At 46.7% G+C, this 25,250-nt stretch overlaps 1 protein-coding gene across 5 annotated transcripts in view; it reads left to right on the plus strand.

Annotated features, from left to right (window-relative positions):
- Positions 1–25,250, plus strand: part of VCAN (versican) — a 107,023-nt gene that overhangs the window by 51,978 nt on the left and 29,795 nt on the right. For 3 of the 5 annotated variants that reach the window (XM_070056399.2, XM_070056400.2, XM_089312988.1), the window contains 2 exons: positions 21,042–21,155; positions 23,316–23,429. In XM_070056399.2, coding sequence (XP_069912500.2) covers positions 21,042–21,155; positions 23,316–23,429 — 228 coding nt within the window. Of the gene's footprint in view, positions 1–12,558; positions 17,902–21,041; positions 21,156–23,315; positions 23,430–25,250 lie in introns of all 5 variants that reach the window. The other 2 variants (XM_008261907.5, XM_070056398.2) reach the window with 1 other exon arrangement.

A 25,250-nucleotide genomic window follows, 5' to 3' on the forward strand; every position in this document is an offset into this window, starting at 1 on the left:
ATTTTTTTTTTTTTTTTTACTGCAGTGAAACAAAACATGGTTATGTTGTATTTGCTCAAATGGATCTTAATAGCAAGTTAGGCTGCAGTGGCTGGAAGGCAACTGTAGTTAGCAGTTAAAAAAAATCTGAAGGAACTTTTCAGCTCATAAAATCTTTATGAGCTGAAAAATGCTATGGGGTGTGTTTAACAGTGGTTCAGGGGATACTGAGAACTTGACTCCTATTTCAAGAGTAATTTGCACACCTGCATTTTGAAAAATTATTGAAAGATTTTCTTTGTGAACATGTGTGCCAGCTATAGGATTTGAAGGTGTCGGAAGAGTTTCTTCAATTTTAGAATTATTTTTCTAAAGACGCTGTCTCTAAATCATTTGAAATCTTAAAAATTGCTATAGCAGGACTGCACATGTTTTCATAAACTGATTTACCAATATATTTAAATGATTTGGAAATTCACAGATATTAAATACCAATATAATTATTATCAGAATTGCCCTTGGAGCCCTGTCTTTTCTGGGGTTCTAGGCTGCTGCTTTCATGCTGAAAGTGAGCGGAGCTGGTACCTGCACCTGTGGGTGGTTCCCTTTGTGGGCTCCAGCTATGGCCTCACCACCAGAGGAGCTTGTTTCTTTGTGTAGGAAGCTAGAATGGTGTCTCCCACCACTCACTTGTTTCTCAGTATCTAGAAAATCCCCTTCCAATACCCAATGAAAACAGGAAAAGAAAGTTTATCTTCTTTTCCTTTCTGTAGTATGAAGAAAATACTTGACCTTAATGTTTCCAAATTATTAATGGGCTTAGTACTATACCAGAGACCAAGGGTCTCTATTTAAAAAGTCCTTCACAGTGAAATATTTCACATGTATAACATGTGCGTACAGACACAGAGAGACATACCCATGTACACATATAGAATCTCAACTTTTTAAATGTCTGAGGATAGTTTCATTAACCTGCTAACCTCAATGGGAAAAAAAAAAAAAGTTAAGTGGTTTTTTTCAAAGATGGAGGTGTAATAATGAAAGAAGCATTCTATGGCTAGACAAAATGGACGGTAATAGGACTTCATTATCTACTTCCTAGAACCAATGCTTATTCTTTCTGACAGTGGCCCTTGTAGTTATAACTTGCCATGATCAAAACCACCCCTGAGGCCGGCACCGCGGCTCACTAGGCTAATCCTCCGCCTTGAGGCGCCGGCACACCGGGTTCTAGTCCCGGTCGGGGCTCCGGAATCTGTCCCTGTTGCCCCTCTTCCAGGCCAGCTCTCTGCTGTCGCCAGGGAGTGCAGTGGAGGATGGCCCAAGTGCTTGGGCCCTGCACCCCATGGGAGACCAGGAGAAGTACCTGGCTCCTGCCATCGGATCAGCGCAGTGCGCTGGCTGCAGCATGCTGGCTGCGACGGCCATTGGAGGGTGAACCAACGGCAAAGGAAGACCTTTCTTTCTGTCTCTCTCTCTCTCTCACTGTCCACTCTGCCTGTCAAAAAAAAAAAAAAAAAAAGATATGAAAAGAAAAACCACCCCTGAGGCAGAAGCACTATCCAAGAACAAACCCCACTTAACTACTATGGCATTAGCTCGAGAGACATGCGCCACCATCTTCCAGTAGAACACGGCCAATCAAGAATTGTGTTCAAGTAAATCTACCACCTGCCTCAGCTCTCACAGATACTGAAAAGGGGACACAGAATAACATAAATCATGGCCTTTAAATGCATATTGGAGAACCATTACCAACACAATTAAATATAACTGTGGTGTGCACACACACACACACACACACAGAGCTAGGTAGGCAATGTTCTCTTTCTTTGTATGACAGAGTGAATGATAGATGCAATCAGCAAAGGAATAAGAGAAGAGAGGAAGTTAAGGAATATTTTATAAGAAGGTAGCATTGTAAGGCTCCTTAAACTGGAGGGGTAGATTAAAGAGAAATTACAGGAAGCCAGTTATTAGCCTGTCCTTCTCAAACGAGGCTCGGCACAGGGGCCAAGGAGGCCCGAGTGTAATGAGCTATTTCTAAATCGAACAGGGATCACACAGAGGCCAGAGCTTGCCTCGGAAGCTGAATGTCTTTCCAGGAGTCACCCAGGGACCCAGACAGCTCTTGGGAGCCACACCCTCAGCTGGGTTCCCCGGGAAGGAGTGTTCTCACCCCTTTGTGTACGTCAGCGATTCTTAGATTTGGATAAAGACAGGGTCTTCTGTGGGTTGAGTAGGTTCAGTGTTTTGAAATAATCTTCATGAGTCATGAAGTACCATGATTCAGACTTACACATTTGTGAGAAAGAAGGCACGGAGCTATTTTTAAGAGTACCTGCACACTCCGAAAGTTGATGCAAATGTTTATGATCCCGGAATTCCAATGAATGCTGAGTCAGCAGGATTACAGGGCAGGTGCTCTAAACTGGGAGGGTGACGTCAGCCTCTGCTTTGCTTATCTGCCATGTGGACCCAGGAATTTCTTAATTTACCCGTTATATATATTTTTTTTTACTTGAAAATGGATGTTATTATACAGAATGATATTTGCTAAACTTTAACCCATACTCTTTCTGCAAAACACAGAGGCTGTGAAATAACAAAAATTTTCATTTATGGGAAGTGGAATTAAAAGATGTTTATTTGGGCACAAAAATGTTGACATCGATTGTGTATGTGTGTATCTACATATGCACGTAACATGTTTACATTTTTTCTCACTTATTTAACATTTAAATAATTACAGAGTACTAACCACATGAGAACTGGATTTTTTTTTTAAGATTTATTTGTTCATTTGAAATGCAGAGTTACAGAGCGGCAGAGGCAGAGGGAGAGGGACAGAGAGGGAGAGAGAGGTCTTCCATCCACTGGCTCACTCCCCAGATGGCCACAACAGCCAGAACTGCTGATTGATGTCAGAAGCCAGGAGCTTCTGCCCAGTCTCCCATGCAAGTGCAGGGGCCCAAGGACTTGGGCCATCTTCTACTGCTTTCCAGGCCATAGCGGAGAGCTGGATGGGAAGTGGAGCAGCTGGGACTCGAACTGGCACCCATATGAGATGCCAGCACTGCAGGTGGCGGCTTTACCCACTATGCCACAGCACCGGCCTCTGGATTTTCTGAAGTACATACTATTTGGGGTGTCATGAATGAACACGGATAGGTACTAAGCCATAGGAGGAAGCCATTGATATCATGGAAGGCACCTTTGGAGAGGGATCTGAGTTCATTGTCAGCAGGGTGGTTCATTTCATCTGTTTGGTCTTGAATACATTATTGAACCTCTGTAGGTCTCCGTGGTTAAACCATTTCCAGCACTCCAACCTCACGAGATTGCTGGAAGAAGGGTGTGTCTTGAAGTGCTCACCAAGGCCAGGCACTGAGTAGGCCCTTTGCACATTGCACATGCAATACCCCTGGCCTGTGAGGCACCAAGCAGCGTGCCCCGCACATGGCGCCAACTTACTGTAGGCTAATCCCCTTCTAGCTTTAGAAACTATTTCATTCTGAACCTTTCCACGTAGGAAAATATAGGTTGTTTTGTGCTTAATAGGTTACAAGTTGAATTCTCTTAATATCCAAGATGACTTATGCCATAAGGAGCCACATCTAACTATACGTGTCTGTTGGGTGCAAAGTGCGTGGTAACATTTTAATCCTCCGTGGGTTGTGTTTGGTTTGGGGGATGCCATTTCGGGCACTTCAGCCCTTATTGAAAATTTACATGTAGTATTGATCCTGTGGCCCTGACGAGACGACCTACTGGGATTTCTGCTCTTTTTCCTGTGGAAAATAGGGCTTATGATTTTGAAAACTCCCAATTTAATTTTTCCTTGAAAGAAGAGATCTTTTTACAAAATCTTGTTAGATTTCCCCAGGTATCAGGCCTGGCCTCTCCTTGCATATTCATAGAATGCAGGAGCATTCCCTGCTGTCTTTTTCTGGTTGTCAAGGAAACCCCCAGCTCTCTACACAGGGATTACATTCTTCTCTCTTAATAGCTCTTAGATCATTCATTTGTGCAATGAATAAAAAATGTATTCACAGGTCCAGACAGTGTTCAGATTGTGGGGGAAGGGCCGTAGTCAAGGGGGACGGCCGTGCGTGGTGAAGGGAGCGGGAATTAAAGCAAAGATCACGCAATGCTGTCTGAGATTGCGTTGCATGAAGCAAAGCTGCAAAGTTGATGTTTTTAAGAGGACTGCCAAATTTTGCCTGTTTAAGAACACAGATAACATTGCTTCTCAGTGAGGCCTGTTGTTCGTGTACAAAAATAGTTGATGATGAAGTGGGCTCATGGAGAGAGCCGTTCCAAGAATGGGGCTGAGGTTGGTGGGGGCAGGGAAGGGTAGTGGTGATATGTTGTGGTGAAAACCATCACATTTCTTTTTATTTGAATTTTTTCAGCCTAATTGAGGTAACAGGAAATACTTTAAAGTATTTCATTGCATTGAAATTGGTGTTCCTTAGAGACATGGCATTTAGATTTTGTGAGTTTGAATCAGGAGGGAAATGTACATCTGTTGGAGAGAGGAAGGATATTAATTATTCTTAAAAAGAGGGAGTTGATCCTGTGGAGAGGAGTAAATTATGGTGGACCTTCCAAGTCCTTGCTAGAATGGAGTAATGTAACAGTGCCTGTTCCTCAAGTTGAGTAGACGTTAAACCACAGGACAGGATCTCTGAGTGAGGGGCAACGTTTGGTTGTATTTCGGAGTCCTTGTTGGTGAAGATTTGTGATGTGCTGTGCCCCTGTGCTACCCAGGCCTTGCTTTCACACACGTGTGTGACCGGTGCACAGGGAGTGCCTGGCCTGGCCTTAGTGACGTCGTCCTGTCCTTTGTAGCGCGGCCCTCCTGTGTGGACGAGGGCAGGTGTGATCACCGTAGCCACACGTGTGTAGCCTGTAGGAGGCTTCTCGGATGCAGAAGGGAAAGGAGACACTCCGGTGTTTTGGGGGAGCAGCTGGAATGCAGGACGTTTGCCATCTGCTCAGTGTAGAAGGCTTACCTTGCTCTCTCAGGGTGGCCTCCCTCACTCTCTGCAGGTAAACATTTCCTGCCAGTCTCCTCACACCTGCCCCAGAACACATTTAAGAGGCTTGTTGATGTGAAGTCATTCAGTCAAGCCCCTGTGTGGCAAGAGAAAAGGAGAGGATATAATGTATAGCTCAGCTGGGAAGGCAACTTGAAATAATTAGTAGGCAAGAGCTGGTAAAATAAAGGCCAACTGCTAGCTTTAATCAAAGGAAAATTAGAGGCTAATCAGATATAAGGAAGAAGCATCTTGGGCAAGTGAAGTTTCAGGACTGACCTCAGAGGCAACTGTGGGTGCTCATCCCCTACGGAGCACCCACCCGGCTTCCCCGCATGGTGCTGCTAACCACCCATGAGCCGGTCCTGTGCCGCGGTTTACAGGCCAGCAGGGAATCGCCTAGTGCAGCACGTGTTGGACCCTCCAGGAGAAACAAAGGCTTTGTGGCTGCTGGGGAGGGGGCTGCACTGGGTCTTTGCCACTGTAAAGTGCATGTACCGATTTTGAGGGAGAACACTTCTCTCTCAGGCTGCCCTGAGTGAGCAGGTGGCCTTTGATCGGACTTTGGGGTGTGCACTTTTCACCACAAATGTTAAATGAATCCATCAATACTGATGAAAATTAGATTATATATCATGGAAATACATCTTCTTAAAAGTCCCAAGAATAATCACAATTGGATCCAAATACTAGTGGAGGCCGCATGCGCCCTTTTGCCATGGCCTTGTTCACTTCTTTCCGCAAACCTGGGAATTACAAGGAAATATTGTGACCTCCGGACTCTTTGCCTCTGCTGCCAGAGTGAGTTTGTTCAATGAACATTTACATTTGAGAAAATAGTGATTACTGCCTTGATAGAAGCCCATGGGGCTTTGGAAAGAAAAGGAGTGATTAATAAAAAAAGAGCATTGAGATTGTACCTGAACGCTTACATGGCCTGGATTTTTATAACCGCAGAAGTCTTTCGTGTTTGAGTTCTTTGTGTGATGCTTTCGTTGCTGTAATTGCAGCCAAAGAACACTTTCTTCAGCCCGAGATACAGATCTTTGGAAGGGAGAGTCAGGCCAGTGGAATGTGGGACAGGTGTTCTTCCAACTGAATTCCCGCAAGGGGGGCTGGGCGACTGGAGGAGGAGAGGGGGAGGGGCCTTGCGGGCTTCGAAGGTCTCTTCCCATTGCATGGTGGAACATGGGATTTACTTAACCAGGTGAGACTAAAAGGGAGGCCCAACAGCCAGGGAACTTATGACTGCAAAGCCATATGGCCGAAGTCCCGTAAGGTACACACCAAAGAGCTGGCCAGTTTGAGCCGAGGCGCTTTAGAGAAAATACTGGAGGGATGTGGGCTTGAGCTGGACCATCCATAACCGGATGGGGAAACTCAAGGAGGACGCATGAAGCTTTCCAAGCTGGGGATGGGAGCGTCTTAGGAACAACTCTGTGATGCGAATGAGGAAGACGCTGGGGGGCGGGGGAGTTGGGTGGGCGGGGGTGGGGGGAGGGGGGGGCTGGAGTTGCAGAGAATGACAGCAACAATAGACTGAAGAGAAGGAGGAAGGGGGCCCAGGAGTGTGGCTGTTTGAACGTCCTGTTGAAGAGGCCAGGAGGAAGGGGTGAACCAAGGAGCGGCATAATTAGAAGTAAAATAGTGCTTGGTAGGTTTAGCTTGGTCGCCATAATTTCAGGGGCCAAGCAGGATCCACGCGTACTTATGGGGGTGATTTTGCTTTATTATATTTAAAGCTTGTACCTACTTTGAAATTTCGATTTCTATTTTTCTGGTGTTAGGTTATCTAGTAATCTGTCTATCATCTACCTAGCAAATTCTATGTGACAGTTTCAGAGAACTAAAGTGAAAAAGAGAATAAAAAGCCAGGCTATGGCTATTTTTGTCCAATTTCCCTATTCTTAATCTTTTAAGGAAACATTGAGAAACCTATATAACCAGGCTTACTTTTTTACTTTTATTTAGTTCTTCATCTCATTGCTCAGAAGTGCTTGAATGTTCCCAGATTACTTGACAGTACCTCCTGCTTTTGAAGAACTGAAGGCCGTGAACGCCTTGGGCTATTTGAGCAAGCAGAGCGTGCGCGCATTGCTGTCTCCTGCAGTGCCCTCAGACCGGAGACTGTGTCTGCACACATTCTTTCCACTTGAAGGGGCAGCATTATTCCGGATTATCTGAGGTTGGGAGAAGAGATTCTCATCCATCACCCCGATTGCATGTCTGCCTCTTAAAAGATGCTGTCAGGAGCACTTACGTTGTTTACGTACACTCAGTACCCTTGCTGGGTGTCAAATCATGAATTGAGAAGCACCAAGCTCCTTTCAGGGCAGAGGATATGCCTGAAGGGCAAAGGAATGGGCCCCCGCCGCAGCGCTGAGAGGCTGAGACCGAGATGTGGGCCACAGGACCCAGTGCGGACCTTTGGTCTTTCTGTCACCTCTGGGACGACTGAGCACTGCTGTAGACAGCACGTGCATTTCAGTCCTTGACGCAGTCAAGGTGGCAAGAACCCCTGGCAAGATTTCTCCCTTGGTCTAATGGCATCTTCTAAATTTGACCTGCTGAGTGGTCAGATTCTGAGAGTGTCTCAAATTGTGAAAATGTTGGAGGTTCGGGTTGTGTGAGATCCTTGGGTGGAAGGCGGCTGGAGGTGGTGTTCTCCCCTTCTGAAGGCTCTGGTGGCCTTGTGCTGCTCTAATGAACGAGGAGGGACGTTGGCACGTTTGTTTTTGTCTGGTTACTGGTCTAGAGCCCTGTGTCTGACAGCCTGAACATCTGACGGAATTTTAAGCTTCTCTTTAAACTCTACAAGTCTGTTTCTCAACTGCTTCAGTATGGCTGTCTACTGTATTTTTGAAATAAGGAAACAAAATCTTTTTTGTTACCTGTTAAAATTAAATCCACTTTAATAAAAAAATGTGATCTAATATCTCTCTGCTGAGCACATTGGTATAACTTACATTTAATTAAAAGCTCTTAAACTTAAACTGTGAAATTCCCTGAAGAGAACATGAACTTCAGCCAGCTGCCTATGCATCATAGCAACTATGTTTTGTGTCTGGTAATAGTATGACTGGAGGACTTGTGCTATGTCTGCAAAACCTGCCATGAAGTACTTAAAAATACTTGGTGAATAATTTGAGGTCAGCTAGCAATAAAGCTTTGTGTGAAATGCCATTAAAAAACCTATTAACCATGGTACTAGTATATTCAAGTCAAGCTGTTAAAATACATTCGTATAAACATAGAAAAGATTATACATACACTCCGTAGAGTTCTGTGGTTTTCAGTCTTGAAATCCAAATAAAAGTTATATTACCCTTAGAGTGAAATTCTAAAATAGAGCAGTCTTTTATAAGGACTTGTTCATCCGAGAGCTTGGAATGTCAATAACTCTGTTAGGTTGTTCTGTTCCTATGAAATAGAGCAGATCCTCATTTTGGAAGGAGATACTTATTTTTACAATAGTACAGGTGTCTTTCCCCCCGCCCCCACTCCCTACAAAGGAACTTTTCTGGCTTGCAATAGTTAGAGCTGTTGCAATGCTCTCAGAACCTGTGTAGTGGTTCAAGGTAGTGACAGAAAAGGGAGATGAAGAGGCAGTTTCAGCAGGTGAATCAACAAAGAGGAACAGGTAGGACTTGGTGAGATACAAGGGAGCCGGGACAGGAATTCTGGTGATGTGTGGGAGGAAGGCGCCTCTCTCTGTAAAGATGGATTCCACATTGCTGCGTCTCTGTGGGATCCCCAAAGTATGGAAACTAACTAGCTCTGTGGTCCAGATAAAATGTAGATCGATATGCAAAGAATCTGTTGGAAGAAACATCTAACTTCAAAGCCCGGGTGATTAACACTTCTCCTCATGTTAAAAGATCTAGTCACACCATTGGAAATTGATATGACTTCTTTAAACAAGACTGTTGGTTGCTTCCTTGTGAGATATTGCATTCCTAAAGAGGAAACCAAATCGTTTCAACGCTCATTTTGTAATCTTTGCTTTATTTAAGAATTTCCATTTAGTGGATTTTTTTTCTTTGAGATCTTATGTGTAACATGAGGATGATAGTAAAATTTTACTAGGTATTTTTGTTAAATAAATAGATTTCACCTTCTCTTGGTACACAAAACAAGTTGCTATGGGAGATAACAGATATGTTAATTTGCCTCACTATTTATATATATCCCATAAAATCATGTTATAAACCTCATATATATTATAGTCTTTTTAAAAAGTGTTTATAATATAAATGCAGTGAACATATTATTTATAGATATTTGCTGTTCACTTGCAACTTACTGTGATTTGATGATGGTTTTCTGATTGACGAGAGCCTTTGGTTCGGACTGGAGTAGGGGCAGACTTGACAGTGTACATGACCCTCTCCAGTGACAAGCTTCTGCCATAGAGTCTGTAGCATGATGGATACTCAGTTAAGTTTTGTGCAAGCAGTTGGCTCATAGGAAGATGCTACGTGGTCGTGGTAGGGATTTTAATTTTTTGTGCAAAAAACTAGTTTGAAACAGTGCTGTTTGTGAAATGCATGTACAATGAGACATTCTGATATTTAGTTAGAAAATGAAATATATGACATCCAGCAGCTGCATTTTGGTGAAAATTCTGACATGATCTAGAATGCTAGGGAAACCTTAGTTGACTTGTAAGCAATAGGAGGGTTAGAGTTCTTTGAATGGAAAATGGACTGAATTATGTAGACTTAATGTGAATTGATAGTTAGCTAAATTATATGAATTGTCGACTTGAAAGTAGAGTTCTTTGTTTTCTAAGGTTTCAGTGAGTATCGTGGCCATCTGTCGGTCTACTTGTGTGCTGAATCTGCACGCTGGCTTGGTTGGGGTTGTCTCTCTCCGCCTCTCCTCTGCACTTTTGTAGAGCCACCACCATAATATTTGACAGAACTTCCATCCATAGATATGCACTAAGGAGATAATGGCTTATGGGCACATATGATTAATTTGAAGTTAGGAATTTATTTAAAACCTATATAAATCAATGATAGCAATGAGTGTTTTTACCCTCTTCATGGGCTAGGAGTTTATAACTGTACACAATTATTTAATTCCTTATTTATTCTCATGTCTGAAGAATCCTGAATGAGTAGCTAGTTTTAACTCCAGTATTTATTTAAGAAGAACAAAATGTGTAGGGATTCTTTATATAGTTGACTCTGGCCCTTGTTTCTTTTTTAAATTTTTTTCTGTCTATGGAAGATACTGTGGCATTAAACAGACATAGAGACACACTTAATGAATCTGAATGTAATCCTCAATAGTGAAGTCTAGTTGTATGTAGGCTGAATGCAACAAAATAAATGGGTTGCATATAAAGTGATAGCGTGAGAAGTTTAAGACATGGACATTTTTGAGAAGCAAACTCCGTGAAATTGTACAGAGTAGTTGAACTGAATCTGGCTTAATTCAACTTTACTCAGATAGTGTTAGCAATGAGAGGTTTCATGATTTAGTGATTAAATAAAATTATTCATACACTCTTTCAAGAGATTCATATGTACAAAAGTGATTTAAAATGTAGCCTCTCACAAAGTTGAGCCTTTTTCTTCACATTCATGTTTCATGAAGCAAAGTAGACATTCAATGTAAACTGTATTAAGAAGGTATTGCTACCTTAATTTTTTTTAATTTTATTTATTTTATGTTGTCTCTCTTAAAACACGGGCAACAACTTTAGTGGCCTAACTTTAATGCATTTACTCTTTCGAACGATAATTTTTCAGAGGGCAAGGCATTTATTCATTATCTTGAACTTGACCATTAAGAATAGTTGCAACAGATTTTATCAGAAATTATCCCTAATTATGTTTTTCAATAATATGTTGGGGTTACGCGTTTGTTTCGCAGCGTCACATGGATTCCAATGCCTGTGTGCCTTAGCTTACAGGATTGAGGAGTTGAATGTCTGGGGTGGGGTGGGAAGGAGATGTGAGGGTAGTGGGTGAGAGTTACCTGGGAGGGATGCACAGTTCCAGGAAGAGTAACCAAGTCTGCATGAATGATTTTCCCTGAGACCATGTAGTGAGGATGTGGTGGCTTGCAGAGTTTTCTTTTTGTTTTCATTAGCATGAAAGGGATCAGTGCAATTCGAGGGTTTGTCTCCTGATTACATGAGAGTCTTGTGGTTTTTGAATTTTTGCCTTTTAAAAATTCTAAGGAACTCCTGTTGAGTTTATGTTGGAGGTTCGTGCACTTCCGTGCTTGTGTTGATTGATGCGTGGTGGGCTAGGATGCAAGCAGTGCCTGTTCCTGCTCGGATGGGTTTCCCTTGGCTGGTGTGGCCGTGGTTCTAGATGTCCACCTCTGGAAAGAGCGGCTTCGTGCTGCAGGTGCAGAGCGGAGAAGGTAGCTGTTTCCTCCCCTGCAGGCGGGATGGGCGCGTGTGGATCTGGGTGGGCTCTGTCGTAACGGCTCCTCCTGTACACGTCCCTGCATGGATTGTGCTAGGCTTGAAGACGGATTCTTGAAAAGCATTCCTGGGGGCAAGATGGCAGGGCTGAGCCATCCGTCATCTCCTTCCCGGGTCCGTGCCTCCGCGTCTGTTCGCGCACTGCCTCGCCGCTGAAGTAGGCCACTTATCGCAGCACGACCCTGCTGCAGGATGCTAGAATGCTGGTGCCCAAGGTGGGCTGTTTGTGGTGACAGCAGTCAGCTGGACGTAGTCCTTGGTGCCACGAGCGACAGTTTACAACCTAGGGAGCGTCTGCCGAGTCTGAGGTTTGCTAGCTGGAATACTTAGATGCGCCTGACTTAGATGAGAACAGGGCAGGATCCGCATGGATCCGGTTCACATTGCATCGCACAAAGGATCAATGCGTGAAGTGCTGCAAACTTCTCCCACTCCTTTCAGTAGCTGGCCCTGCCCCAGCCGCCCACCCAGGGCCTCCTGCTCCTGTGGTTGGTGTGTGTGTGTCTAGCCTGTGCCTCAAGGGCTCGGCGGGGAGAGCGTGCCATGGTGTCGCGGAAGAACACGAATACACTTCTCCTTTGCTTTCCTAAAGGCAGTTTTCTCTGGGGCGCATGGTGAAGAGGCCTGGAGGGATCTGTTCTTGTGTCCTTTTCCAGGCGAAGCTGCCTCGCTGCCTAAGCCTCTTCTCACACGTGGGACAGCGATCGATTACTTTGCACCTGTGATCTGGTGAACGGTCTTTATTTCTGCAGTGCCATGCAAGACGAATGCTCCCATGCCAAGACCGCCACGGCTATGTGATTCCTCGCTTTATTTGGAGAACTTTGTTGTTCTGTTAATAAACACGTTGAAGAGTTTTCATAGCCTGTGTGTGTCACCTTCGAGTGGGGTTTGTGTACTGTGCCTATTGTTAATGTGCAGCCGCCGGTCTGAAGACAGAACCGTGCGTACGAGGGCGATTGCCCTGGGAGGTGAAAAGAAGTGAGCCCTTGGTGTTTGAGAGTGTGAGCGGCCTTGCTGTCGATTTCTTCTGTCATGCACTGCCAAAGCTTCTATTTAAGTGTTGTGAAAACTCTCTGTTTTTTTCAGGTCGAATGATTGATTTGGATGCCATTGGTCATCCAATAGATACAGAATCTAAAGAAGATGAGCCTTGTAGTGAAGAGACAGACCCAGAGCACGATCTGATTGCTGAAATCTTACCCGAGATAACTAACCTAATTAACATAGATATATACCATAGTGAAGAGAGCGAAGGGCAGGAGGAAGAATGTGCCAACGCCACGGACGTCACAACCACCCCCTCAGTGCAGTACATCAACGGGAAGCACCTGGTCACCACCGAGCCCAAGGGCCCAGAAGCTGCCGAAGCGAGGCGTGGCCAGTTTGAAAGTGTGGCGCCTGCTCAGAATTTCTCAGACAGCTCGGAGCGCAGCCCTCATGCGTTCGTCGGGGCTGAGATTGAGTTATCTACCGCCCTGCAACCCAACGACTCTGCAGAAGCCACCGAATCGCTTGAAATCACCTGGAAGCCTGAGCCGTACCCTGAAGGGCTGGAGCAGTTTTCAGGGGGTGAACCTGATGTCTTCCCCATGGCCCCGTTCCAGGAGGGAGAAACCACGGAGGGGGCAGCATCCGTCTCGGAGAACAGTTTTGAACTTGAAAATCTGGTACCCGAGCCTACGGAAGCTCTACTTCTGCTTCCGGAAGAATCCTCGGGGGAGGCTGCCATTGACCAAGTATCTCCAAAGATAGTCTTGGCGGGGACTACCGAGGAAACCTTTGCCAAAGGCACAGAGACAAGCACTTCTCTCACGCACGTTCCCAGTGTGGTTCCAGATTCCGCGGCAGCAGAAGCGTCCATCACCCTAACAGGAAACCCATGGCCTGATGGCCCACTGTCTACAAGAGACAGCTGGGTGGACACCACCCCCAGACAGAGCGTGGAACTGTCGGGGAGTCCTTCACCCCCAGTCTCAGAAGGCTCCGGGGAAGACACAGACATGCTGCCAGAGCACACGTTCCCCGCGGTAACTGATTGGCCACAGAGAAACGCTACGGAGTCGCTCAGTGCTTCAGAGGCTCACAAGATAATGCTCACAGAAAGTGTCGCGGATGTGCCTGTGACCACCGTCTATTTGGTTTCTGAAAGAGCTGCAGAGATAGTCCCCACCCAGGCAGTAAGCGAAGCAGGGTCTTCTGAGGGGGTTTTCAGTACAGCTGCAGGGGGAAAGAGCAGGGAGGAAGAGGAGGAGGAGGAGGAGGAGGAGGAGGAGGAGGGAGCCACCCGTGCAGGTGCCACAGTTGAGGTGCATTTACCCACGCAGAGGCCAGAGCTGGTAGTTTTGCCCTCACAGTCAGAAAGCTCCAAGACAGCCCCCACTGGCGATTCAGCTGCAAGGGAGAGTGTCGTGTCCTGGACGACACCCGCAGGGTCTGCCCTTGACTTGAGCGAGATGCGTGTTTTGGAAGATGGGGGGGCACGGGTCCCCGAGGACAGCAGTGGCAGCCGGGAAGGGCTCACCGCTCCCCCGCAAGGCCCTGCGTCTCCTTTCATGGAGCAGGGCTCCGGAGATGCAGACGCCGGCCCCGAAACCACCACCATGTCTTCATTGCCCTTAGATGTAGAATCTGAAATTCCAAGTGAAAAGGAAGCATTTGGCACTTTGCCTACCCACGTGGAAACAGGATTCTCCTCTGAGCCAACAGCACGAGTTTTGAGCCCTGGAATCCACGGAGAAGTTGCTGATGGTATCAGCCCAACACCCAAGGAGAAGCCGGCTTCCGCAGGCTCAGGAAGGCCAAGTCCCAGGGCGGAGATACGGGGCTTTGCCACAGGTGTTCCTCTGGAGGAGTTCAGTGGGGACTTGGGAGAGTATGCAACAGTATCTCATGCCCTCACCCAAGAAGTGCTGGTGGCTGAAGGCTCGGGGGACGCGGTGTTTGGCGATACTCTGACTTTCCCGTCTATAGTGCCTTCATCAGCTCCTGTCAGTCACACACCTGACTCAGCAAGACCCAGTAGCTCCGTCATGAGCCCTTCAGCCCTCCCTTGGGAAGAGTTCCTGGCCTCAGGTGAGGGTTCGGGTGAGCGACAGGTCACAGCCGGCAGCTCTTCCGACCCAGTGCTTCCCAGTGCGGTGGGAAGCTTCTCCCATACAGCTTCCCCATTGGTTGACCGAGCCCTGGGAGGAGTGGGTGCTGCTGGAGGAGTCAATGAGAGGACCACCGTTTTAGCTACAGCTGAAGGTACTGTAGCCCCCACAGCAGCACAGCGCACTGTGAACATGGTCAGCGGCACATTTCCCACGGACTCTCCCCAAACGGTGGAGCCAGCCAGACTGTGGTCCGGGCAGGAGGTTAGTTCTGCAAGACCAGGCGTTGACGGTGAAATGGCATCAGAGGAGAAGACCCAAGGACAGACGTCTTTGGAATTCTCCCAAAGCTCTCCTGCACCACAACCAACAGATTTTGATTCACAAACATTTACTGACATTGAACTCCAAACCACGACGTATTCTGTAGCAACAACAGAGCAAGCTGAAGGCATAGACAAGGAAGTGGTGGAGAAAGGTGTTCCCTTAGTTAACACATCGACGCCAGAGCCAGGGGCAGGGTACTCGGGATCAGTCACCGCTCACCCAGTAGCTACTGAAAAACCACATCTCTTCGCAGCTTCTGCCTCAGTGACTGAATCGACACCAGTCATCACAGAGTTGTCAATCAAAGGGGAAGAAACTGTGACGCCATTCCCGAAAGACCCGAGGCCAACAGTCGGGGAGTCAGATGCTGACCTCTTGTTCTCGGGACTGGGGTCAGGGGAAGACATGTGGCCTGCTCTCCCTACCGTGTCGGTGAATTTTACAGAAATGGAACAAATCATAAGCACTTTATATCCCCAGACTTCTCACGTGGAAAGTTCAGAAACAAGTGCCCCAAGTGATAAAATGGAAGACCATGAGAGGTTGGAGAATGTGGCAAATGAAGTTGGACCACTCATGTCTGAAACAGACATCCCTGGGGGTAGGGAGGCAGCACCCCGCACGGACTTCGTAGAAATTCTCAGTGGCCCTGGAGCAGAAAGACCCACCACGGCTCCACTCCCTTTCTCCACGGACATTGACCACCCTCAGGGCCAAACTTCCGGATGGGCAGAGGAAATCCAGGCCAGGGGACCGCAAACTGTAACCGACCAGGTCTCCGCGACAGCAGAAGCTCAAAAAGCCGCAGCCTCGTCCACCATTTTCCTCGCCCAAACGCCTGGTCTTGAAACGTCCCTAGAATCTGTGACATCAGCGCCAAAACCATCTCATTTGTTTTATGAGCACTCTGGAGAGGGCTCTGGAGGACTGGATGTTCTCGATGTCGCCTACACTTCTGGAACTACGCAGGGACCCAGGCAAGGAAGCCCCACGTTTGCTTCTGATGCGTCCCTAGGGACGCCACCCCAAGTGCCAACCACTGAAGCCATCCCTGCTGGAGTCCCAGTGGTGTCGGAGATGCTGCCTCGCTCAGAGCACAGCGGAGGTGCCCCGGAGGCCACGAGCACACGGCCAAGTCCAGCGTTGTATGGGAGGTCCACTGAAGGGGCCGCCGCTGCTGTCCAAGGCCATTTCCGGGGGTTCAAGGAGTCCACCGTGAAGCCTAACCAAAGAAAAAGCACGGCAAACATTTTCATCGATAACATCTTCATGGACAAAGAGGACAAGGATTTAATCGTGACGATCACAGAGAGTTCTATCCTTGAAATGCTGCCTGAGCTGACGTCGGATAAAAACACCATCATCGATATTGATCACACCAAGCCTGTCTACGAAGACATCCTTGGGATGCAGACAGACACGGAAGCAGAGGCCCCCTCGGGGCTGCAGGGCAGCAGTGAAGAAAACCCTACCGTTCAGGGGAAGCCCGAGGCAGCTCTAAACCTGTCGCTCGCCGGGGAGACATCCGAGGGCTCTGGCGACACTCTCCTGGCTGTCCTCGCTCAGGCCACGCGCAGTCCACCCAGGGCTCCCCACGACGGAAGCCAGTTGGATCACAGGGGCTCTGCCCTCATGACTGCGATCCCGGGCCCCAGCACAGAAACAGAATTGGAGACTTTGCTTCCCACGGTGGCGTCTCTGCCCTTCCCCGGGGGGTCTGCCACAGCGCATCCGCAGAGGGGAGAGCCAACCGCCGAAGCCACAGCCCTGGATGACACCTTAGAGTCCAGCACCCTGTCCGATGGGCAGGCTGTTGCGGACCAAAGCGAGATGATCGCCCCTCTGGACCAAAGGACACAGGAGGACTACGAAGAAAAGAAACACATCGGGCCTTCTTTTCAGCCAGAATTCTCTTCTGGAGCCGACGAGGCATGGATGGACCCCACTCCCTATGTAAGTATTGGTACAAGCCACCCCCTGGCTCAGAGTTTAACAGAGGCACCCAGTGTGGCCGAAGGAACCGCACCCCCACAGAGTTTAACAGAGGCACCCGGTGTGGCCGAAGGAACCGAGACCCCACCGAGTTTAACAGAGGCACCCGGTGTGGCCGAAGGAACCAAGCCCCCACAGAGTTTAACAGAGGCACCCGGTGTGGCCGAAGGAACCGCGCCCCCACAGCATACCGATGGCGCACCAGCAGCGTCAGCATTTGCAGGGTCGACCCCTCAAGCACCCTCATCCCCATTCCCTGTCTACTCAGGCAGTGGCGCCTCTGAACACACAGACATCCTCCTGCCAAGTGTGCTTCCAGGCCTGGATGTCAGCTCCCTGCCCGTGTCCCCAGCGGATGCTTTCAAGGAAGTCCATGAAGGTATTGAAGTGACTTTCAAACCGTCCAGTGAAGCATACTTTGTCATAACGGAGCCTCCGTCCGGGTCTCCTGGCCCAGAATTAGAATTCTCCGTAGAACAAAGTCACCCCCAGTTACTGGAGGAGCTGGATGCTTCTCCCACAGAGCTAACTGCTGAGGAAGCAGCTGAGCCCCCCCAGACCCCCCCAGATAAAACCAGCAGTTGGCTTCCTGGAGACGCGGTGACGGTGATGCCCAGCGCTACAGTCCCTGAGGCTGGGACCGTCACTCCGGCTGCCAGTGAACTCAGGTCGGAAGGTGCTGCCCAGGGGCCCCATCCTACGTCTGCATCTGTGAATTATGGGGTGGAGGCCCACGTGGTGCCTCAGCCCAGCCCACACACTTCTGAGGGCTCCACGGTTCCTCCTCCACGGGATACACAGGCTTCCGACTCAAGAGAGGGCGCCACATCAGCATCAGAACAACACCCACCGGCAGGAACCCCTCATGCCAATACCCAAGCAGCAGGAAGCCCCGCGGCAGGAAACACAGATGAGCTCGCGACGCCTCCATTTCCTCTTCTGGAAACTTCTAACGAAACTGATTTCCTGATTGGCATTCATGAAGAGTCAGTGGAAGGCACAGCGGTCTATTTACCAGGTAAGATCACAGCATCGATAAGGCTGTTTCCAGACCCGGAAGCAGTCCCTTGGTCGTCACCTGTGTATGTGTCTGGTTTTTACTGTGATGTCAAACCGACGGAGACTTTAACATTGTTCACGCACTGCAGGTCAGGTCACAGTGCTGGGGCCATAACGAGATGAGAATAAAGTAAGTACAGACAGCTGCCGGGCTTTGCGGATATATTTTGTGTTTTTCTGGGTTTAGAAACAACACCCAGTGGCAACATGGAAAAAAAAAAAAAAAAATTATCAATGGCCTAAAAATTTGATGCGATTATACAACTGTGGCGCTGCTTTGCCCTGTGTCCCAGAGTTATCCTTTTAGTTTTAAGAACGGGGCAAGCAGTCCTTTTTTAAAACTCTCCCATCAGTGGGTGCTGTTGTGGTGATATCAAAAATCCATGGGGCCTTTCACGTGCGACAGTGACAGCTCCAGTAACTCGCCCAGTTCGTGCAAGGCCAACAGTCATTTCACACCTTCTTATAATGTTTTGGCTTGAGATGGTGCGAGTAATGCTTCCTACATAGTACCCAAGCAGAGTGGCTGTTCACATGGTATAGATTTGTGTTCTGCCTGCGGAGAGCAGTTGATGGTGCTTCATAGAGACCGTTGGCCTTGATCTTCACAGAAAGGCTGGAGAGCACTTATTGTAGTCCTTTGCCAAAGGGTGGATTAGAGACTTCAGCAGCTTTCCCACGGTTGCACAGCCACATGACAGCAAAGCAGGAATTGAGCCCAGATGAGGCCCATTCTGAAGTGCGTGGTCTTTTTCCTGCTCATTGCTAGTTTCCAACATAGCATACAAATGAGCCATTGATATTCAATGATTGTACACCAGAAATCTGGGAATATGTAATATCCTGTAGAATCTATTTCCCGCTTGGGCTAGCCTGAGACTGCTGAGAATCCAGATTGAATGGCTTCTCCCAGCATGTTGTTATTTAAGTAACAATGTCAGTGGAATCCACAAACACCATCACCACCCAGAAGCTACCTGGAAAAAGAAGAAAATCCGGGACTTTACAGCCTGTGTGGGTTGCAAATGTATGTTGTACTATGATGGATGTTTTGTGTCATGGCTACTGTTAAGAATTTTTCTTCCAGTCATATCAATATTATCTTTTATGCCACTAATGCTTCTTTTTGATGTAGTTCAGAAAGTAAAATAGGAGGTGTAACTTGTTATAAATGGCTTGAAGTGTTTTGTGAATAAAATTGATTAAAGGTGGTGGACATTGAATTTTTTTTCCTGTCACTCTGTATTTAATGTGTAACCGATAACCTGATAATGTGGCCAATACATATTGTTTTGTAATTTCACTGAAACATAACTCCAGTTGTTGAAAATATAATGTAGAAATAACTGCACATGTGCAGAGAGAGTTAAGTTTGACAAACGAGTGTACCAGTTATCCTGTGCACAGTGTTTACCAGGAATTAGAGTTTGGGTCTTCCTTGCAAAACAAATTGTCGCATTAGCCTGACTCAGTAAACAGCCGCTCATGTGGGAATGCCTGGCCTATCTGTTGCAGATTCAGCTTTCCAAGGTTAATACAAACTGTTTAGGAAAGAGTCAAATTAATAAAAACAAAACTTTTTTCCTGATTGGAACCACCTCAAGTTCTCAGAGACACTCAGTTTCTCACCAAGCCCTTATCTTAGTCTCAGCCTGGTGTCTGCTGTCCAGAGTAGGAATGAGAACAAGACTCTGTGCTTGTGTGGTGCATCAGAGTCTTCCCAACAAAGCACGTTCCTGGGATCTGGTTCTGCAGAGGGGGCAGCAGGTGGACATGATACTGACCGTGGCCTTGACGTCTAGGCAGTGTACGTTCAAATGCAAAAAAGCGTAACTGACCAGGGAGATCTTAAATATTTTTGCAACTGAGGGAGAAAGTGCCACAGAAAAATTGGGTTGGCTTTTGGAGAAGTTGGTATAATCATCTGGATCAACCTAATTTTAATGTGAATCCCAACCTGGGAACGTGTATCTGTCAAGTCTTTGTAGTCACAAGGGGTTTACTTAACACACAGATGGTCCAAGCCTGACTTAGCACAGTTGTCTTCTATAGCAGCCCCTTGCTTATCCTGATGTCCTTGAAGTTCCTGTTCTCAAGAGGTTAGGTGCTTTCTTTTCAAGTGTAATTATTTCAGGGTTGCAGCACTAAATACTCCCTGTAGGATCTATTTTATTTCATTTTTTGGTAAAACTTCCTAGTCTCATTTGTATCCTTAGACCTAAGCGATTCTGAAAAAATTCTCCAAGAACAAATATTTGGAAGGATTTGATAAACTCAGTAAGATATATTTATTCAAGCCATAGTACGATAAAATACACTCTTCAAATGGTGTTAACGTATTTGCCTTTAGAGAACGTATTTTTTTAAACTGCTGTCTTCATGAATTTATGTCTTTTGCCTTCACACTGATCTCTGAGGAGTGTCGGTTTTACGTGTATTTTAAAAAGAAAATTGTAATAGAAAGTGGGGATTTCGCTTTAGGTGAGGTGTTTGTGTTTGGGTTTGTTTTTGTACGGTAGCGTTTAATCCGTGTGTTGCTTTTCTTCAAGTATGGTTTAAAGGAGTACATGTGGAGCGTGGTTTTGGAAAAGGCATGTTAATGTAGCAGAAGAGACTTCAGAGCACACTTTGGAAGCATTAAGTGGTAAAAGGCAATATAATTCAAACGGTGGTAACAAGCCAGTCTTCTAAAAAGAATGCATGTTCTGTGTATCCAGCCATTTCACATGAACTAACCTCGTTTAAAAGAATACATTTTCCATTCACTGTGCACATACGTGTAATCATTTTTGACTAAAATCAATTGCCATTATCATGCCAACTAAATCTGCGGTAGAATCTATTAGTTGCCAGATACCATGTATAAGTATTATTTAAAATAATAATGATTGAATCCCAGAAATGAGTAGATGCAATTGATAACAAGTAGTTATAATACCAAGAAACACTCCAGAGAGTAAAGTTAATTTTTAGTTGTAGCATCTGGAAATTGCGTGGTGAAGCTTGTATTATGATAGCAAAATGTGGCGTTGTTTGCTGAGGTCTACGAGAACTTGAGAGATGAGCCTAATTGCTCTCCTTGCTTTCCTGATGTGGTAGGAACGGATCGGTGCAAGACAAACCCGTGCCTCCATGGGGGCACCTGCTACCCGACCGAAACTTCCTACGTGTGCACCTGTGTGCCGGGATACAGCGGAGACCAGTGTGAACTCGGTGAGATGAGACGCTCTAGGCTGGGGGGAGGGTGTGTGTGTGTGTGTGTGTGTGGTTCTTTTCCTGGTGATATACTGGGAGAGAATTCCTGTTGTCAAATCCATCAAAGATTTCTGAGAAACCTGTGTGTACATAGATTGTGTGCCGGATGAAGCGAGGTCTAGGAGGAATGGGCAAGGCTGTGGGATGTGGGTGCCGAGGTACACGGACGGCATTCTGGTCTTGTGTCTGGGCCTCGGTGTGGAGGACTGAGGTCAGCTGTGTCTTTTTGTGGATTTTGCAGGTAGGCTTTGCAAGTGTAAAGATGCATAAATATTAGCAACCCATGCTGATGGGCCCTTGAAATCTGTGTCAGTAATCAATTTAAGGATATTATTTTTTAAGAGATCTATAGGAGGAGGAAAAAAAACCCTGACAAATGAATAAAGTGTGGGAAGCTTAGCTCCTGTGTTTGGGGATAACCTACTCGCCTGCTGTGGCCTGGGAAGGCTCCTGCTCTGGTCCTCTCCGCAGCCAGCCTGGGCAGTGTCCACACCAGGAATCTACGGGGCTGCTGCCCCCTCCTGTCCTCGGGGTCCAAAGGACATAACCAGGCTATAGTAAATCACTTCCTTTTACTTCTGTGTCCTTGGTAAGCTTTCCTGCTCTTTGAAAATTAAAAAAGAGCCCAGTTTTGGTTGGGCTAAATATAGACCTCACCTCCGAGAAAAGAGTGACCTTGGCGAGATTGTGTGGAGGTGTGCCTAAGGGGACTGGGCAAAGAAAACCCACCCAAAGCTCCTGAGATTACACAGAAACGCCAGCTGAAATCCTGGCGATCCCCATGAAAGAGTACTTTTATAAAACTAGGAAAAAGGCCGCGGGATCTAGTGAGCCGGTTAGTGAGGGTTAAGGCCTGCAGTGAATACCATGAATTGCATCTTAAATATCACATTTTCATCTGTCAAAGCACCTGACTCTCTGTTATATGTGAAAATCAACTGAAATAATTCAATGAGTTACTAGAACAGCGGCTGCCACTTAGCAAATGCCATGGAAGTGTGTGTTCTCATTTCTGTGATCATATATCCAGCTCTCGGAATTGGAGTCTGCTTCGTATACTCATGTCTTCAATATCATTCTCCTGTAACGTGAACAGTAATCTTTCACTGCGATTCAACCCGCGATGGGAATCTGTTCACTGATTTCCTCGGGGACCGCCCAGGAGCTCTGCAGAAAGAATGTTTCGGATGTAGATCTTAGAGCTGAGGAGGGGAACAGGTGGCAGAAGCAGAGGCCGCGCAGTGGGGAGTGCACTTGAGGCCTATGTAGGGGTGTGTGGGAGAGCACACTGGGCAGCAGGTGAGCTAGGAAGCCCTGACACTGAAGCCAGGAGTGCACCTTGTACTCTGGTAAGAGAGGATGCGATAGAATCAGCTGGGCGGCCTGGTACAATGCAGCTTTGTGCCCCCACCCCAGAGGACTTCATGCATTGCTCACAATCTCAGGCACCATACGTTGAGGCCCAGGCCCTGGGCAGTTGGGAACTATGGAGTGTTCAGAAGCAGTAGTGCAGAAGCCCTGTGACAGCAGACGGGAAGACGAGCTGGGGAGGAAGGGCCCTGAAGCAGGGAGGCCGGGCCTGTGTTCGGGGCATTCCTCACGCGAGCTAGTGGAGCACACTGGACCCAGGGCCAGAGCTGGGAGACCGGGATTCTGTAAAGCAGATTGAGGGCTCCTGTGTCTCATCCAATAGCATTGGAGACAGTGACTCTGCTCAGCAGATCTGATCTGCCTTGGAGTGAGGAAGTCACCAAGATTCTGCAAATAAAAATTTAAGGTGGCCAGTTAAATATGAGTATCAGATAAAAAAGGAATGATACTTAATACTTTAGTGTAAATTAATCCTGAATATTGCAGAGGGCACCCTGACACTAAAAGTTACATACACTCTTTAGAAGAATCTTTCCAAAGAATACGACACTTAAGGAATGTCCTCTTAGAAGGTGTTTTAATATGAATCTTTTAAAAAGAATCCAATATTCAAATTTACCTGGTTGTCCTCTTACCTTGCAACGTCACACTAATACTATTATTTGATAATAATAGTATTAATACTATAATAGTTATTTGAATCTTTTTTAAAGCTTTTTTTTGGGCACTCTTACCATTTCATTTCAGATTTTGATGAGTGTCACTCTAACCCCTGTCGGAACGGAGCCACGTGCGTGGATGGTTTTAATACATTCAGATGCCTCTGTCTCCCAAGCTACGTCGGGGTACTTTGCGAACAAGGTAAGAGCTGCTGCAATACTCGCATAATGAACATTATGGATTGTTTTCGGCCACTGTGGCCGTGCTGCATATTCTGTCCTGCACAGGAAGCCAGCCAAGTGCATGAATACATTAGTGAGAAATGGTCTGCAGTGGAGTGTGGCCTCACTGCTGGTGGCTTAGCATCACAGGCAGGCACACTGAGCGGGAGTAAAGGGGTAAAGGACATCCAGCTGACCAGACGGGTGCTGCTGTGTGCCGCCTTCCTGTGAACACGGAGGTATCGACGTCACCAGGGCTGGCGTACACAGAACTATTGAATTCCATGTCAGTTGCCTTTAGTTTCTGCCCTAAGCACTTGAGACTCAATGGGATTATTTTTCATCATCAAACATACCTGCGGATTAGCTGATAGATGGGTCTGAATGCAATACTAGCCTTGGCCTGGCAATACTACATAAAAACATGATGATCTGGGCACCAGGAAATCTTCCTGCCTAAGAGGCATCTCCTTTTTCTGAATGGAAGAAGGGCCCAGATTCTCAGCACTGCTGTAATTTGCATTTGATGGCCACCCTAAGAGCATATTTTACGTGGCTCAGGGTAACATTTCTTAGTCCACCAGGAGGAACAGTTTGCGTGCTCAGCACACTCCGCTTTGGAATGTCAATTTCCTCTACTGCAAGTCATCCAGTGGTTTGGCTTTGAGAAAAGTGTTCTGTGCCAAGCTTCCATTCCACCAGACAAAATGGAAATGGATTAGACACTCAGACACGTTGGTCTGGCCCCACACTCAGCTTTGTGGTGTTAATCCGGATGTCGCTAAAATTAAAGCAAAGCCAACAGTGGCATGCACTGAGCTCCTGTTCCAAGAGAATGGGTGATGGCTAAGGTTTTCCGTATCTTTCTTTTTTAATTGCACAGGGTGAGTCTGTTTGGGTTAGAATTTTAAATATGGAAAGAGACCAAGCCAGAGCTTCTTAAATTAAAGAAGTGAGTTGTCATTTGTTGAAGAGTGCAAAAAGCGTGAGGCATTGAAATATGTCACAATGAGTCCAGCTTCTCTTAGTTCCAAGACCTAGAAACCATTCAAAAAATGAGTTGTTCATCAGGTATTTGTGGAGTACCTACTGTCTTCCAGGCACTGTCGTGGTGTCGTGGGCACAGGAGAGAGATCTGTGAACAGAAGCAAGTCCTCGATCAGAAGACTTAATGGGGACAGAAAATCAAAGGAGATGTTTGGGATTCATGGGTTATCAAAGGCTTCCATGTACTTGACTTCTCTTGGCTGTACAGCATTTTTGTGCATTGGCGGTACTACCCATTGAGGCTCAGGAGGAAAAGTGGTGTGTTCAAGGTGTCACAGTACATTCCAGAATAGGATAAGTGGGCCTAAGTAGCTTATGGCTAAAGCCCAGGCTTTTCTCACTGTCTCCACACCTCGAAAGTGACTCTCAAAGATCAACTTTGTATTTTCGTGTGTGTCTGATGGATGACAAGGAAGAGGATCTTGGGAGGGACTTTGGGGCCAGGTGCCTTTTCCCACTCTTTTAAATAGAAGACTCGAGAGAAAAGGCCTTCGTGTGTCCCTTTCATTTCTGGTGCCACCTCACTTTCCGGCGCCTTCTATTCATCTTCAGAACAAACGCAGCCATCATCCGCTCCATGCACAGAGAAGCGTCCCTTCAAGGCTGTTTACCCAACGCAGCTGTGCGCCTGTGATTTATTGCCAGGATAATGGAAGGGTTTTTTTTTTTTTCCTCCTCCTTTCAGGTTGCCTAAGAACAAATGTTTTCTGCATTAACAGCCATGTTGTCTAAACAGTTTTCTAGCCAAAGTTCA

Source organism: Oryctolagus cuniculus, chromosome 14, assembly GCF_051225735.1.
Source record: "Oryctolagus cuniculus isolate XC-2025 breed Fujian yellow rabbit chromosome 14, ASM5122573v1, whole genome shotgun sequence".
NCBI classification, from domain to species: Eukaryota; Metazoa; Chordata; class Mammalia; order Lagomorpha; family Leporidae; genus Oryctolagus; species Oryctolagus cuniculus.